This window comes from Elephas maximus, chromosome 8, assembly GCF_024166365.1.
Source record: "Elephas maximus indicus isolate mEleMax1 chromosome 8, mEleMax1 primary haplotype, whole genome shotgun sequence".
NCBI classification, from domain to species: domain Eukaryota; kingdom Metazoa; phylum Chordata; class Mammalia; order Proboscidea; family Elephantidae; genus Elephas; species Elephas maximus.
Genome location: NC_064826.1, coordinates 100,334,045 through 100,349,933, shown reverse-complemented (window position 1 = coordinate 100,349,933; position 15,889 = coordinate 100,334,045). Strand labels below are relative to the sequence as shown.

Here is a 15,889-nt window from a genome sequence, read left to right as displayed (position 1 = left end):
TACTCCGCTGGTCTCACCCTGTCTGGAGCAAGAGAGAATGAAGAAAACCAAAGACACAAGGGAAGGATTAGACCAAAGGACTAATGGACCACAACTACCACAGCCCCCACCAGACTGAGTCCAGCACAGCTAGATGGTGCCCAGCTACCACCACCGACTGTTCTGACGGAGATCACAATAGAGGGTCCTGGACAGAGCTGGAGAAAAATGTAGAACAAAATTCTGACTCACACACACAAAAAAGACGAGACTTACTGGTCTGACAGAGACTGGAGAAAGTCCGAGAGTATGGCCCCCAGACACCCTGATAGCACAGTAATGAAGTCACTCCTGAGGTTTACCCTTCAGCCAAAGATTAGACAGGCCCATAAAACAGAATGAGACTAAATGGGAGCACCAGCCCAGGGGCAAGGACGAGAAGGCGGGATGCGCCAAGAAAGCTGGTAATAGGGAACCCAAAGTTGAGAAGGGAGATTGTTTACATGTCATGGGGTTGGCAACCAATGTCACAAAACAATATGTGTATTAATTGTTTAATGAGGAACTAGTTTGCTCTGTAAACCTTCATCTAAAGTACAAAAAAAAAAGTTAAAAACAAATAAATTGAATTTAAAAACATTTCCACAGAGGCATATATAGTAAATACAAAAAAAAAAAAAAGAATACAGTCACATTCTTTAAACATCGCTTGCTTGGGAATTGTCATGAACTGTGGGTCTGTAGGAAGCACTCCAGGTTTCAGGATCACGGTGGAACGCTGATTTGAGAGATGCGTTTTCTTCTTGGATGTGGGATGGTGCAAAAGAACACAGAATTTCGAGTTAGATGTAACTGTGTTCCAATCCTGGTTTATTGACTTTTGGTGAGTTACTTAAACTCGGAGCTTTGGTTAACTTATCTAGGAAATAGGGATAATATTTCATAGGTTGTTAGGAGAATAATATGCAATAAATGTGAACTCTGAAATAGTGCCTGGAAAATTGTAGATTCACAGTAAATGTCAGTGTTCCCCGTGGGCTACAGAATGTGCACATATTAAAACTGTCAAGCAGAAGCCCGTCCGTGGATCAGAATTATTATTCTTCACGTGGGGGTATATTAATAAGCCTAGAATTCAATCATCTTTCAGTCAAGTGCTTCTGCCAAGAGCAAATTTCAGCAGGATTGCCACTCTGATTCTGGAATAAAATATCCTTTAGTCATGAAATAAAATCATTGGGTTAAAATTAAATATCTATATGTCTTACATTCTTATCATTTGTGTCATTTATTCCAGGAGTATTTTAATGAAATTGAATTGTGCCCAGGAGTGCATAAATGAAAATCGTATGAGAAAGCTGAAAACATTTTTAAAAAATGCTATTAGAGTCACCATTACATACTTTTTATTTTCCATTTTAATGTTCTTTATAGTTAAATATACAAAAAGAGTAAAAGGTTCAGTAGTCTGAATTTTATAAACATTTGCCAAAAAACTGCTAAAATTCAGGAGAATTTCCCCTATTCCGAAGCATGAATGGGTTCTTTAAGCAGAATAGCTGAGTCAGGCACAGACAAACATGTGAGATTTCCATCCATCCTCACCGCAGAGACAAGGTGACTGGCATCGAGCCTCGCATGAATATGGGAGCAGCTTTCTGAGGCATCCAGGCCATTTTGGGCTCTAACACCAAGCCCAGAAAAACCAAACCCATTGCCATCAATTCCATTCTAACTCATAGCAACCCTATAGGACACGGTAGAACTGCCCTGCAGGGTTTCCAAGACTGTAATCTTTATGGAAGCAGACTGCCACATGTTTCTCCCCTGAAGCAGCTGGTGGGTTTGAACCGCCAGCCTTTCGGTTAGCACCCAAGCTGCATTAACCGCGGTGCCACCAGGCCTTGTGCTCTAAAGAAGGATGTACTCTAACCCCAGTACATCCTTTTACACATACAGGTGGGGATTCAAGACAGATGGTTGTGTGTAGACAGTCTATGAATTCCTCCCCAGCCGCTGTTCTGAAAAGGACATCTAAGCATCTTTGTATGGGGAATAAAATGGAACAAGGGGAACCCACCTACCATGTCTGCAACGATCACGATGTCCAGCGGTGACAAATTCTCTTGTAGCCTATCACTGCCCTTACTTATATGGGATCTAAGTCGTTGGTGACCTGCTTTCACCGCACCATCTTCTAGAGGGACTGGCTAGTTTTATGTCACCCCTTTTGCAGCATTGATACTCAGGCCATCAGAGAATTGCATTCATTTAATTCCACTTCCAGAAATTTTTGCTAATGCAGCTATTGATGTTTAAAGGACCCTGACACGAATGCTCTAATCACATTTGCTTTCCACCAAGGAGATTTTGGAGGCAGAAGGTGGGAAGGCAGTGAGGTCTGTATGGTGCAGCTCAGCAACTCCAAAGAAGTGTTCTATGCTGGACCTAGTGATTTCTGAGTGATTAAAACACAAATTATCAGTAGATGTAGGGCCTGTGTCTCGGGGACCTTGTGGATAGAGTGAGCAACAAGTGCCTGAGATGGGTGAACACTTGTTTAGCCTCTCTTCGTGTTAGGTGTTTTCATTGGGCCAACGAATAGTACAGTTTTGTGAAAAGATGGGATAATGCCGTTTCTCTTAAAATTTAATGACATTGAAATGTAATAGGATTGAATATCAAAGGCTTGAAATACCTTCAGTATATTCTGTCCTCTGGTCTCCCTGGATAATACTTAAAAAAAAAAAAAAGGCAAATAGCAGTCATGTATCATTGTGGTTTTTCTTAGCAGGTAGTAACATCTACTGCAGCAAGCAGAGCCTAGAAAATGCTTTTCTTTCCCAAACCTACAAATAGCTAACAAATTGGAATGCATAAAGATAACCATAAAAAAGAGAAATAACTCTATCTCTGAAAATCTTTTCAATCTTTCCTGGTTTCATCTAAGCTATCTCCTAATCTGAGCAAATGGGTTCCTTATTCTCCATCGTAATTTTATGTTGTTCTGTTGTTAGGGTCAGTAAGGATACATTGAAAATACTTGGTAAGAGCAAAACTGTGGAGTAGGTTCCCGCTACGAAGGGGAAATTAAAGCCCTGTGATTACTAGACTGATGACGGAAACAGACGGATGTGAGGCGACACAGATAGTAGACAATCTTTTCTGTTTATGTCATGTTCTTAAGTCTATAAAATCAAAGTATTAATTAAGCAGTGACTAGCAAAATAGGAAGACGCCTTGGTGGTCCAAATGGTTTATGCTTGGTTACCAAACTAAAGCTTGGCGGTTTGAACCCACCCAGAAGCTCCATGGAAGAAGGGCCTGGTGATCTGCTTCCACAGAGATTACAGCCAAGAAGAACCCTATGGAGCACTTCTACTCTGGAACACGTGGGCTCGTCATGAGTCCGAATCATCTGGACAGCAACTAACAGAGAAATGGGAATTCATTATCAATGAGTTCAGGGAAGAAGGGAGGACTATTTCTTTGTTCTCCTGTCCAACATCATTCAAATTCTTTGCCTTTTCATCTCTACAAACTGCCAGTCTCCTTGACACCCTGCCTTTGCTTGTTTTGTTAACTTTAATATTTTACTGATCTTTTTTTTTGCCGTCCTTCTTACCAACAATTTTCTACATGCCCCATTCCTTTTTCTGTGACAGAGACCAGGTAAATGGCTGAAGCCAGGAGTGCTTGCTTCTGCTGGGTCAGTAGCATTAGTCAGATGGAGTCCTTGGCCTCCCCCTGCTGGTGTGCTGGCGTTACCGCAGCCACACTGCCAGGTCTAAATCATACCCAGCAAATAATGCCTGTTTAAATTATTTAGCAAATGAAAGGTGATGTGTGTCTTGCAATAATAAAATCTGATACAAACCAATTGATAGACATAAATTAAGGACTAACGATTAACATTCTACTTTTATGGTGAGAGTTATATTACTTTTGGCAATACACTCAATTCTGCACAGAAATATGCCCTCTTCTGGAGATAAAGTGTCAATTCAGTTGAGAGTAAAATTCAGTTGCTAATAGTATGTGCTTGGAACACATGTGTGGAAGGACTTATGTATAATTTATTAGGGAGTAGCTTATAGATAATATGCTCAAATAACATAATGACTGTTACAGCAGTATGTACATGTCGGAGCCCTGGCGCGTAGTGGCTAAGCACTTGCTTGCTAACCAAAAGGTCAGCAGTTCAATCCACTAACCGCTCTTTAGAAACTCTATCAGGCAGTTCTACTCTGTCCTATAGGGTCGCTATGAGTAGGAATCAACTCACCAGCAATGGGCTCGGTTTGGTGGTTTTGGTAACGGTAACAATAACATCCATAAAAAAGATCAGAGTTTATTTAAAACAAGATATGTAAGTCTCCTAAATTTTTCAATAAAGTGTATGATGGAAATTTCAGTCATTTAGCAAAGTATAAATATCAAAGTACCTGTCACCTCACGTCAATAATTATCAACATTTTAATTCACTTTAAATACGTGCCTGTTACAAATTCATGCAAAAGGGTGGCTTCTCTGAACCTATGCACTTTAATGACAGGGTAAAAAGAAAAAAGAAATAAATGGTTTATCATGGCTAGCGGCTACATGTGTGATCATTGTACACTTTTCTTGGAGAGTTAAATTCTCGTAATAGAGAATTCTCACAAGAGAGGGAAATTAATTTCTAGAAAATGAACATTTCTAATGAACAGTATAGCTATTAACATTTTTCATCCCCAAACTAATACCATTGTAAATAATGTACTCAACAATGGGTTATTTTTCTTTAATCTAGCACCTATAGATTTGAGTCATAAGAAAGGTTGTTTTATTCCTTGTTATGAGTCTAGGTGTCTGGTGTGTACTGTTCTTCTCCCATCTCTGATGCCCACTCCACAGACACTGACACGTGATCGCCCTTTTCAGGATTCTGCGTTTGAGAGTTAGTATCGGCAGGATTAGGCTTTCCTAACTTAATAGGATGAACTGAGTAAAACTGATTCAATAAAGAAAAGCAATGTGTAATCCTAATCACATCAGATAGCAAATCAGTTTTTGAAATATGTGTCCTGGGTATATCATACCAGATCAGTCTAATATTCTCCTTCTTCCTCAGGCTTTTGATCTGAGCTTCTCAAATCACCTCTCCCAAGATGATGTTGTTAGACTTGTGGTAAAGAGGTGGACTCACTCCAAGACCAATTTATTCATACTGAACTTCTGACCGCACTCTTTTAGTTCATTCCTGCATGTTTTAAACACCCCATAAACTCTTCTTTTAACTGTGTTCTGAGCTTAGAAAGGAAATTCTAAATTTTTTTTTTTTTTTTTCTATTTTACTTCTCCCAGTAAAAGCTCAAAATCTGATTTTGGCATTTTGCTTACAAACACATGGCAGTGCAGATACATGTGGTGTAATATATTTGCAGATTTGATAACAAAAATTATTTTTCTTTTTGTCGTTATTCTTATGAGAGCTCATTAAGAAAGCCCCCCCCACTCTGACCCCCGCCCCCACACCTTTTTTTTTTTAGGTGAATGTGATTAAAGTTTTGAGACCTTTCCCAGGAAGATTTTAAAGTTTATATTGAAATGCAGGTTTTTCTAAATTCTGATTTTGTGGGGTGAGGATGCTTTTCATATGTTGTTTTCCTCTATGATCCAGGTTTTGGGCCCAGACCCTTTCTATCTTGTGGCTCAGACATCCCCTAGGACCTCATCATCATCTGCTTTCAGCCAACAGAAATGGAAAGAGCTTGTGGAGGGGACCATCCACACCTTAAAGCCTTGGCTAAGGAGTGGTCTATGTCGTTTCTACTCAAATTCCATTGTCCACATGTAACTGCAAGGAAGGCTGAGGAATGTAGAATCGTTGTGTTCCCAGGAAGGAAAGAAGTCCAATTTTCGATAAAGAGATGGCAGATGCTGCTGTACCTGAATTCTGGGGTTCCGTAAATTTACAAAGAAAGCTTCAAAGTCTGATGAGCCTCAGCAGAGAGGAGAGAAGTGAAAGGGTTGGGTTTGACTCTTAACTGAGACCCATGAAGATACAGACATGACCTGCCTTGGTTCCTGTTTTACAGGTTGTGCCTGGAGCTGATGCTGACGTGGCTCCTGGAACCTTGATGTCGGCAGCTGAGGGCTCCCTGGTAGAGGAAGCAGAGACAGAGAAGGCAGCTCTCCCTGCTGATGAAGAAATACGTTTAGAGGAGGCCAAGGTTGATACTGAAACCACAGAGGCTGTGGATAGTGACAGACCTCTTTCAGAAGAAATGGAAGTTGCAGTGCCTCAGGTAAGGGTTCTAGTGAAATGGGGTTCTGGGAAGATGGCGTCAGTTGGAATGCTTTGTCTGTTGGTTAATGGTGGTAACTGGTTTTGGATGTGGACTAGGTTTGCCACCATTTTGTGATGCCCCATCCCAACAAAAAAGTTTATTGGGTGCACGGAGAGAGTGGTCCCAGCATCCTCTGGGTCCCACACAGACCCCCAGTGCCTGCAGCTGACTGGGCTTCAGCACAGAGGAGGGAAAAGGAAATAATGGGATAACATGACAGAGAAAAGGAATGACACCCAGGATACAGAGGATGAGAATGGAGGGAGAAGACAGAGGGTATGATTGAATCATGGGACTATTGTAGGGATTGTGTGAGAAAATACCCATAGCCAGTGGCAGGCACAAGGTGAGAACTCAGTAGTTAAAACATATTACTATTATTACACCATTTTGTGGTGGTTATTATTACTAAAGTGCTTCAAATTCACCATTAGGCTCATTTCACCAAGGGTCCATCCTTATGTTGCCCTTTTAAAAGGGAAATGAGCCCTAAATGCATAAATGGAGTTGGAGTTAGCCCTCAGTCCCTCATGCTGGCCAGGAAGGTAGCTCTTCACATCTTCAGAGTAGTGTTCAGAGGTAACAGATCCACATACTCCATGACTGTGGGAGCCTCTGACCCAGGTCCCAATGCAGGGACAGCTCTTCTGCAGCCCATTGGTTGATCCTTCTCGATTGTGGGAGGTCACAGTGAATAGTGGGCTTAATGTTATGCTTTCCTTTCTGTGATTATTTTGTTCATAATAAATTCCCCCAAATATCTCAAGAGTTGTTTAAAGCCTGAAACTGAATTTTTCCTTTCCTCCCACTAGAAAAACAGCAGATAACAGTGGTATTTGGAGAAGTAACTCAAAAGAATAGATTTCCTTGTCACCATGCCGGGAGTATTTGTGTCTATATTGCTGTGCTTGTTGACCAGAGTGTATTGTTTTCTCCAAACTGAAGAATGGGAATGCTGTGCCCACTGGTATCCTAGGAAATATAAAACATGATCTGAAAGGCAATGAGCATCTCTGAATTTCCATATGCTGGTGAAACTCCCCTCATTGCTCATCTTTGTTAAATAAAATGAAAAGGAGGCCTGGATCCTTTGGTTTTGCTTTTCGCCGGGCAGTAGAGACAGATGGCAGAGCTGGTAACCCCTCAGGAAGTAACTGCATTGTGTGCTCCAGTGATAACCAACAAACAAGGGACTAGTTGATTGTCCCCAAATATAGGCTAGCTATTTGAATCCAGCATGTAATTTCAGGCTATTCAGAAGTTCCACTGGACTCTGGGCAAAAAGGAATTACAGGAAGTTAAATGTCAGCTTCAAACAAGTGTTAGCCTTCACCAGGACAAGAATGGACCACCGCAAACATGAGACCCACAGAGCCTTATCCTTGGCATCCTATTATGTTCAGGTTCAGGATTGCCTCCCCAACACCTTCAGAGGCACCCTCTCCTTCAGTCTCCTATCCCTCTTCCAAGGAGCCCTGGTGAGGCAATGGTTAAGCGTTTGGCTGCTAACCCAAAAGTGAGCTCTTTGAACTCACCAGTCACTCTGTGGGAGAAAAGACCTGGTGATCTGCTCCTGTAAAGATTAAAAAAAAAAAAAATTTTTTTTTTTTTTTTGATTACAGCCTTGGAAACCCTGTGGGGCAGCTCTCTGTCCTGTAGGGTTGCTAGGAGTTGGAATATACTTGATGGCAATGGGTATCACTTTTCTAATTTGCACAGAAACCTCACTCTCCCCAAAGTGCTTGATTGTTCTAGATCCAGAAGAGCTATCTCACTAAGGTTTTAGTACACACCAAGAACTGAAAGGAGGCCATGTAAGCAGGGCAAAGGCAGACCAAAGGCAGGGCAGCTGGGGCTGTGTTTGGAGAACAGCGAGGCATCTAGCCACACGGGGTAAGTGCAGGAGGCAGCAGCCAAGAAGGCTGTGAGAGGGGTTGAGGCAGGTCATGGAAGACCTGGAAGTCTTGTTTCCCAGGCCCCCCTCAGAACCACCACGTTTCCTTCCCCCAGGAGAAGGTCATCCCTTCTGTGATCATAGAGCCCGCTTCCAACCATGAAGGGGAAGGAGAACTCGACATAATCGTTGGCGCAGAAGCCAAAGAGGCAACTGATGAGGCAGCTATCCTGGGCTCCACCAGTGAGACAGTGCCTGCCATGGACCAGAAGGCCCTGGAGGACGCTCCACTTGCCCCCTCGGCACCGGCTGGAGACGCTGACCAGTCAGGACCTGTACGCGACACCTCTCAGGAATTGCCCCCTGGCTTTCTCTATAAGGTCTTTTTTCTTTTTCTTTTCTTTTTTAAAATCTCACAGCCATATGCCTTGCCTTTGCTTTGAGTCCCTTTTGTTCAAACCTCTGATTCTCTGATTTCAACATTTACTTTGCAATACGTATTTTTTCTTTGTACTGCTTTTCTCTTCGTGCTAACATCACATTGTAAAATGGCAAGATCTCCATGCTACTGGACAAAAAAGCAGGCGGCCTTGGTGGCTCAGTGGTTAAAGCACTTGGCTGCTAACCTAAAAGTTGGTGGCACCCACCAGCTGCTCACGGGAGAATGATGTGGTGGTCTGCTTCTGTAAAGATTACAGCCTTGGAAGCCCTATGGGGAAGTTCTTCTCTGTCCCATAGGATCAGTATGAGTCGGAAATGACTCAATGGCAATGGTTTGAACAAGCATGCACTATAGTAATATCTTTCCTTATGTTAACAAGGAATAATTAGAGGAAAGGTCACTGTAGATGGAGTGATTGCCCAGCAGCAAGTGAGTGAATTCCTTCCACTGCTCTTGCCCTCCTCTGGGCTCCCTGGTGCTCTGTGGGTGCCCCCAGCCCACAGACCATGGTTTTGAAATTGCCTTTACTAGTCTGCACCCTGATTGAATTATATGCCTCTGTAGGACACATGAATTATTGGTTGACTTCCTACCTACTACAGTACATGACACTGAGTAGGGTATCAATAAATATTTTTTAAATAAGTGAATAAATGTGTTAATGATTTTCTCTGGAGAGGGAGTTAAACAAACAAACAAAAAAGAGGCCTAAATTGATGGGAAGAAGGTTTTTCTTAGAATGGCCATCCTGTGACTACTTGGTGTCTTCATATACCAAACAGACATTATAAAGAACTTTCGGGAAACACCTAAAAGGCAACTGTTTGGGATTTTTAAGTTCTGTAATTTGATTTTATGTTTCACAATTCAGATTCTTTTCTTGTGTCGAATTTGTGCGGTTGAGGAGGTGCAAGCTGCATTGTAATATTCATTCTCTGTCTCAGTTCATTGGAAAGTAACTGCTACCATGCTGTATCCAATGGGGATGGGAATGGGTATAATGAATTTATGAATGAATTAGCATGAAAAAATATTAAACATTTGGTTAGTGAGGGCACTGTATCCTCGTGTGTTTTGTTTTCTTTAGAGTACGAGAAAGAAAGGAAGCAGTGTGCCATGCAAAGCCAAGGCTTGTTGGGATCCAACCTTGGCTTCTCTAAGTACTGTGCAAGCTGAGCCCCATCATGTAACTCTTCTGGGCCTCAGTTTCTCATCAGAGAAATGAACTTTGGAGTCAGATAGTCATTTCCAGCTTGACACTTTATGACTGTATATGAAAAATATGCATTAAAAAACAGATTGTTTAATCTTGTGGGATGGGGGTTGGGAGGTGGGTTGAGGGTGGGGATATGGAGGAAATAAGAGTGACCATGAGTTATTAGTTGTCCAAGCAGAGCTATGGGTACATAGGGGGTTCATTATACTATTCTTTTACTTTAAACTTATTTTTCTATAATAAAACATTAAGGAAATCTTAAAAAAAAAAAAAGAGGAAAGAAAAGAAAGAGATTGCTGTGGTTTAAAGGGTAGGATAGGGAAGGGAGGAAGTTTATTTAAAAAGAAATTGATTCAGGGTTTAATTAAATATTCATTCCCTTAAAACATGCGTGTGATGGTTTTCCTGATTATTAACTCTCAGAAGCTAAGGTTAGAGGAACTTTGAGCTAGCCAGTTCAAGCTTAAAAAAAAAAAGGAAACGAAAACGATAGTAAAGCATCAGTGATAAATAAAAGGCAGCTTTTAAAAGAATTATGATAATTAAAAATGTAATTCATGCACTACTGTTCTGCTGTTGCAGGGGACAGACATTGCATTGCTAAGTCCACAACCAAATGGCCTCAGTATCAGTCTGTAAGACTCAGGCATATCAAGTCAACAGAGAATAAGCTCTCCGTTCTGCCCTGACAGCCCTCCTCCCGTGGGGCGTGATACGTATCTTAATTTTTTTATCTAGTTTGGAGATGCTTCTGAGAATGTCTGCTGAGAATTTAGCTGGGAGACTTTGATTTTACTTCCCTTTCTTTTCCTAAATTAATGGGTTATTTTATACTCTTTTGCAGGTAGAAACACTGCATGACTTTGAGGCAGCAAATTCTGATGAACTTAACTTACAAAGGGGTGACGTGGTGCTGGTGGTCCCATCGGACTCAGAAGCTGACCAGGTAAAGGATGAGATTGGAAAGTGCTGTAGGATGTATTTCTTTTTCTTAAGGTCACTGGACACAGTGGCCTTCTGAAGACATTTCTATTTCCTGAGCTGCGTGTCATCTCTGACAATGGCTTGTGACAACGACTCAGCATTAACTGTAGGTTTTCAGGACACCTTTGTGGAATGCTGTTACTCTGTATTTTTTTATGCAAAAAAGATGACCATTTCTTATCATAGTCACTCCAGGGAGTTACCTCTGGCCTACTGAACCAGTCTTCGGTAAGTGCAGACACTACCCACATTTACTTCCATAGACTTCCCAGGGGTGCTTTTAACCAGTGGAGAGCAGTGCATCTCCAGTGGACTTTTGGGGAGGCAGAAAAAACTGGACGGCGAGCCCACTAATGCCTGCAGAGGTAGGAAACGACATCCTCCCAGTGAGAGCTTACTGAGGTCCCAAAGGCACTGTCACAGTGCTAGATGGTTAGAGATATTTGGTAAAGGGGCCTCTGTGTAAGGGAGGTCTTTATTTCTAACTAGGATACTGACTCCAAACCCCTACCCACAGAAGTGGGCTGCAGTAGATTTTTCCTGAACTAGAGGTCAGCCTAGGCATCTAGTTCCGAGCCTGCTTTTCCCTGGTTGCCATCCCTCTGGCTTTCAGATGGTTTGCCATAGGAAGGGCACCAGGACTAGTTTTACAAACTCATTGCAGAGGACGCAAGAGCTGAGAGCCTCTAGGTAAAAGAGAGAGTCATCGCAAGAGCAGAGAATTCTAAATAGGGCTTTGTTCTACTTCAGGGCTACTTATAAGCCCTAAATTCTACACACTAAAAATCACCTTTGAAAGCGGTTGCCTCTGTGAGGGTAGGAAGTGACTGGGAAGTGAAAGGTCATGAGAGAACTTTCTGGAGTAATGGAAATGCTTTATATCTTGATAGGGGTGTGGGTTACATGGGTGTATCCATTTGTCAAAGCTCACTGAACTGTATAAAGATATACACATTTTACAGTATTTAAATTATACTTCAACTTTTTTTTTTTTTAATTTCTTTAAAAAAAAAAAAAAGAAATCCCTCTGGCAGAGTGATCTGATGTTTAGGTGCTGAGAACTCCATTTTGTTCTAGTTCGTAGGATTTGTGAGCCCTCGAGATGGAATGCAAAGTGTATGAATGTGTCTACTGACAATTTTTGTTTCTAGAGTGAAGAACTATAATTTATATAATATTCTCAAAGAGATTTATGAGCCTTTTCCCCCCAAAATAAAGTTAGGCATCACTGTTTTTGAGGTTAAGGCTTCCATGTCCTTACATTTTGTTTTTTGTCTCGACAATACCCTTACCAACACAGATCAGGCACTGGATCAGATAAACAAACAAAAATGTCTCTGTCCATAGAGAATTAAAGTATAAGTTAATACCAATAATATATCTGTAAAAGCCCCCGATATTTGAAAATTTAAAAAATATATTTCAGAATAGTCCACAGGTCATACACAGCATAAGTTAAAAAAAAAGAAAAAAAATTCCCCAGTGATCATTGATTCTATATTGTCAACTTAAGAAGGTAAAAATAAATCTAGTTAAATACAAATAGAAGGAATGAAAAAATACAATCAGAAGTCAATACAATAAAAAAGACACACAATAGATTAAAATCAATAAAGCCAAACATTGGTTCTTTGAAGGGATTAATAAAATTGTTAAAAGCTTAGAAGGACTCTTCAAAAACAAAAGTGGTAAAGTATAAGTTATCGCTATCAGGCAAAAAGAGCTATGTCCACACATCTCAGACACGTTAAAAGGATAATTAGGAAGTAGTGTGATAAAATTTACGACAGTTCTAACAACTTCAATAAACTGTGCATTTCTTGGAAAATGCCAGTTGGTAAAATGGACACAAAAAATTAAATAATACGAGTAGCCTCATAACTATTGAGAAATTGAATTTGTAAAAAAGAAAAAGAAAAAATCCTTCCTCCAAAAAACACTTCCAGCCCAGAGGGTTTCACTGGTGAGTTTCATCAAAAATTCAGGAAAGAATTAATATCAATTAGACACAAACTCTTTCAGAAAATAGAGAAGGAAGGAATGCTTCTCAACTCGTTTTATGCAGCCAGCATTATCCTGATACAAAAACCTGACAAGATGTAACGTGAAGAAAGATTACAGACAATATCCCTCGTTAAAAACAGATGCAAATATCCTGACAAATTTAACAAGATTTAACAAATGAAATCTAGTAACATATAAAAAGAATAACCAAAGCCAAAAACCAACCCAGTGCCGTCGAGTCGATTCCGACTCGTAGCGACCCTATAGGACAGAGTAGAACTGCCCCATAGAGTTTCCAAGGAGCACCTGGCAGACTCGAATATGCCGTCCCTTTGGTTAGCAGCCTAGCACTTAACCATCATGCCACCAGGGTTTCAAAAAAAGAATAACAAGTGGGCTTTATTCCGGAAATATAAGGTTGGCTGGTCATTTGAAAATCAGGCAATGTAATTCACCGTATGAATAAAGGAAACCTTATGAGCATCTTAGTAGATGCAGGAAAAGCATCTGACAGAATCTAACACTTAAGCATTATAAAAACTCTCAGCAATCTACAAACAGAATAGAACCGCTCCAACTCAATAAAGGGAATCTATAAACATTCTACACGTAACAACATACTTTACGGTAAAAGATGGAGAAAGTTTTCCCTCTAAGATGTCTGTTCTTCCCACCTTGATTTGACATTGTATTAAAGGTACACTAAAAAAGGAAAGAAAAAAAAATTTTTTAAGGAAAGAAAAATGAGAGGAATAAACACTGGAGAGAAAAAAAAGAAACCTCTCTCTGCAGATGGCGTGGTTACTTATGTGACAATCCTAAGGAATCTGTAAAACAACTACTAGAATACTAGGATTAATAAATGAGAGGGAGGTTAGAATTTCCAACCATGGGTATAGATTTGTCTACTTCTCTATTTAGTTCTGTCAGCTTTCATTTCAGGCATATTGAAGCTGTGTTATTAAATTCATACGTATTTATGATTTCTTAATTTTCCTGATGCATTGACTCCTCTGTTATCATGAAATGTCTTTCCTTACCTCTGGCAATACTCCTTGTCTTGAAGTCTATTTTGTCTGATACAAATGGAGTTAAACCAGCTCTCTTCATGTTACTGTTTGAATACTGTATGTTTTCCCATGCATTTACTTTCAACCTGTCTGGATATTTAAAATGGATCTTTTTATTCTTATTGAGCTCTAGCTGCCCTGAATTCCTACGGGGAAAGCTGTGTTAGCATAGCTCTCACCCAGTGTACTTCTCTACTTTCCAGGGTTGAATACTGCCTTCTTTTGGTCACTGTCCAATACCTCAAATAGTTGATGTGTGTGTGTGGGTGAGTTGTAGATAGATAAGTGCTATTGAGTAGACTCTGACTCACGGCGACCTCATGTACGACACAACGAAGCACTGCCTGTCCTACGTCGTCCTCACAGTCACCGGCATGGTCTAGTCCATCGCGTTGCTGCTGTTATCCCAGTCTGTCTCACTGAGGGTGTCTCACTTGCCTTTGCTGGCCCTCTACTTCACCAAACATGATGTTCTCTTTCAGAGATTGATTTCTCCTGATGATGTGCCCAAAGCAAACTAGTTAGACAGTGTTCTTTTGTTATCTCTAAGGTTTGGATCATTGGCTAGTTTTCAGAAGTAGATAGTAGACCTTTCTTTGTAGTCTGATTCTGAAAGCTCTACTGAAACTTGTTCACCATGCGTGACTCTGCTGGTGTGTAAATATCAGCGGTATAGCTTCCAGCATCACAGCAACATGCAAGCCACAAACTGCACAACAGCACGACAAACATATATACACACTCACATGTTTTTCCTTACCTCTTACCTCTGGCAATACTGCTTGTCATGAAGCCTACTTTGTTTGATATAAATATAGTTTAAACCAGCTTTCTTACGCTTACGGTATGAATACTATTATGTTTTCCCATGCCTTTACTTTCAACCTGTGTCTTTATATTTTAAATGGATTTATATATGTATGCATGTATGTATATATATATATATTTTAATGTATATATAGTTATTCCATTGTTTACAATTATTATCTATAGAGCATTATTAGGATACAAGTTATTTTGCCATTACCAAACTGAAAATACTTGTCTACCACATATTTTAAGTAGTTAAAATTTAATTTTCCCTATTTTCTTCAGTTGAAAATTGATATGGCTAACGTTCTTCACCTTGTAAGTTGTGTTTCAGAATATATATGTTGGGTTTATGCCAGTCCTTCATCTTTTTTCCTTCACTGAAACATTTTTTAAATGCTTGACTCTGCTTGGTTCCATTAGATTTTTCACTCACTATAAACAAAGTCAAATGTAGACACTGGGGAAAAACAACGTCTTATATATTTACTAGACATTTAGAAAATATTTAGTTATCATATTTCACTTCAAGTATATCTTTGTCCTTCACAAGTATAACATCATAATTTTAAAGATAGTGTGTTTCCTCATCAACTAGGTTATTATCAGTTATTTTATTGAGTCATTTTTTCCTCAGTGTTTTTTTTTTTTCTGCCTTCAAAAATTGGTCTAAGTGCTTATATTTCTTGTCTGTATAGCAGTGACAATTTATAGTCTCAGATTATATCAAAAGGGAATGTATTCAGCTTCTTTATTTAATTTTCGAGACCTTGTTTTATCTGATGTACTTGAAGTGTATTGGGTTTGGTTCAGATTAAATCTCGTCATCTATTGTCTTAGGTGGGATCCCCTTCCTGTACTGATTAACGTAATAAATATAGTCATTCCCTGCTAGTTTCGCTCCATACAGTCTGTATCTTTCAGACTGTTCCTTCCGACTCAGCTGTTTCCAGCTAGACTCTGCTTGTCATCAGTAGGCCAAGAGCCAACCGTGGCCTCTGTTTCTCAGTGTTAAGCACTGTCTCCCATGGCTTTATGACTGTACGAAGGTGGGATTTTTAACCATTCTGTGGCTGGCTGTCTTCATATTTTACGGGGACACTTTTACACTAACAGACAAATGTTAAGAGTAATAATTTACAAGGAATATATAAATGT

General features: G+C 40.1%; 1 protein-coding gene across 2 annotated transcripts in view; it reads left to right on the top strand.

The window, feature by feature from the left end:
* AMPH (amphiphysin) overlaps positions 1 to 15,889 on the top strand; it is a 289,401-nt gene that overhangs the window by 272,175 nt on the left and 1,337 nt on the right. For both annotated transcript variants that reach the window (XM_049893917.1, XM_049893916.1), the window contains 3 exons: positions 6,060 to 6,269; positions 8,322 to 8,585; positions 10,708 to 10,809. In XM_049893917.1, coding sequence (XP_049749874.1) covers positions 6,060 to 6,269; positions 8,322 to 8,585; positions 10,708 to 10,809 — 576 coding nt within the window. The remainder of the gene's footprint in view (positions 1 to 6,059; positions 6,270 to 8,321; positions 8,586 to 10,707; positions 10,810 to 15,889) is intronic.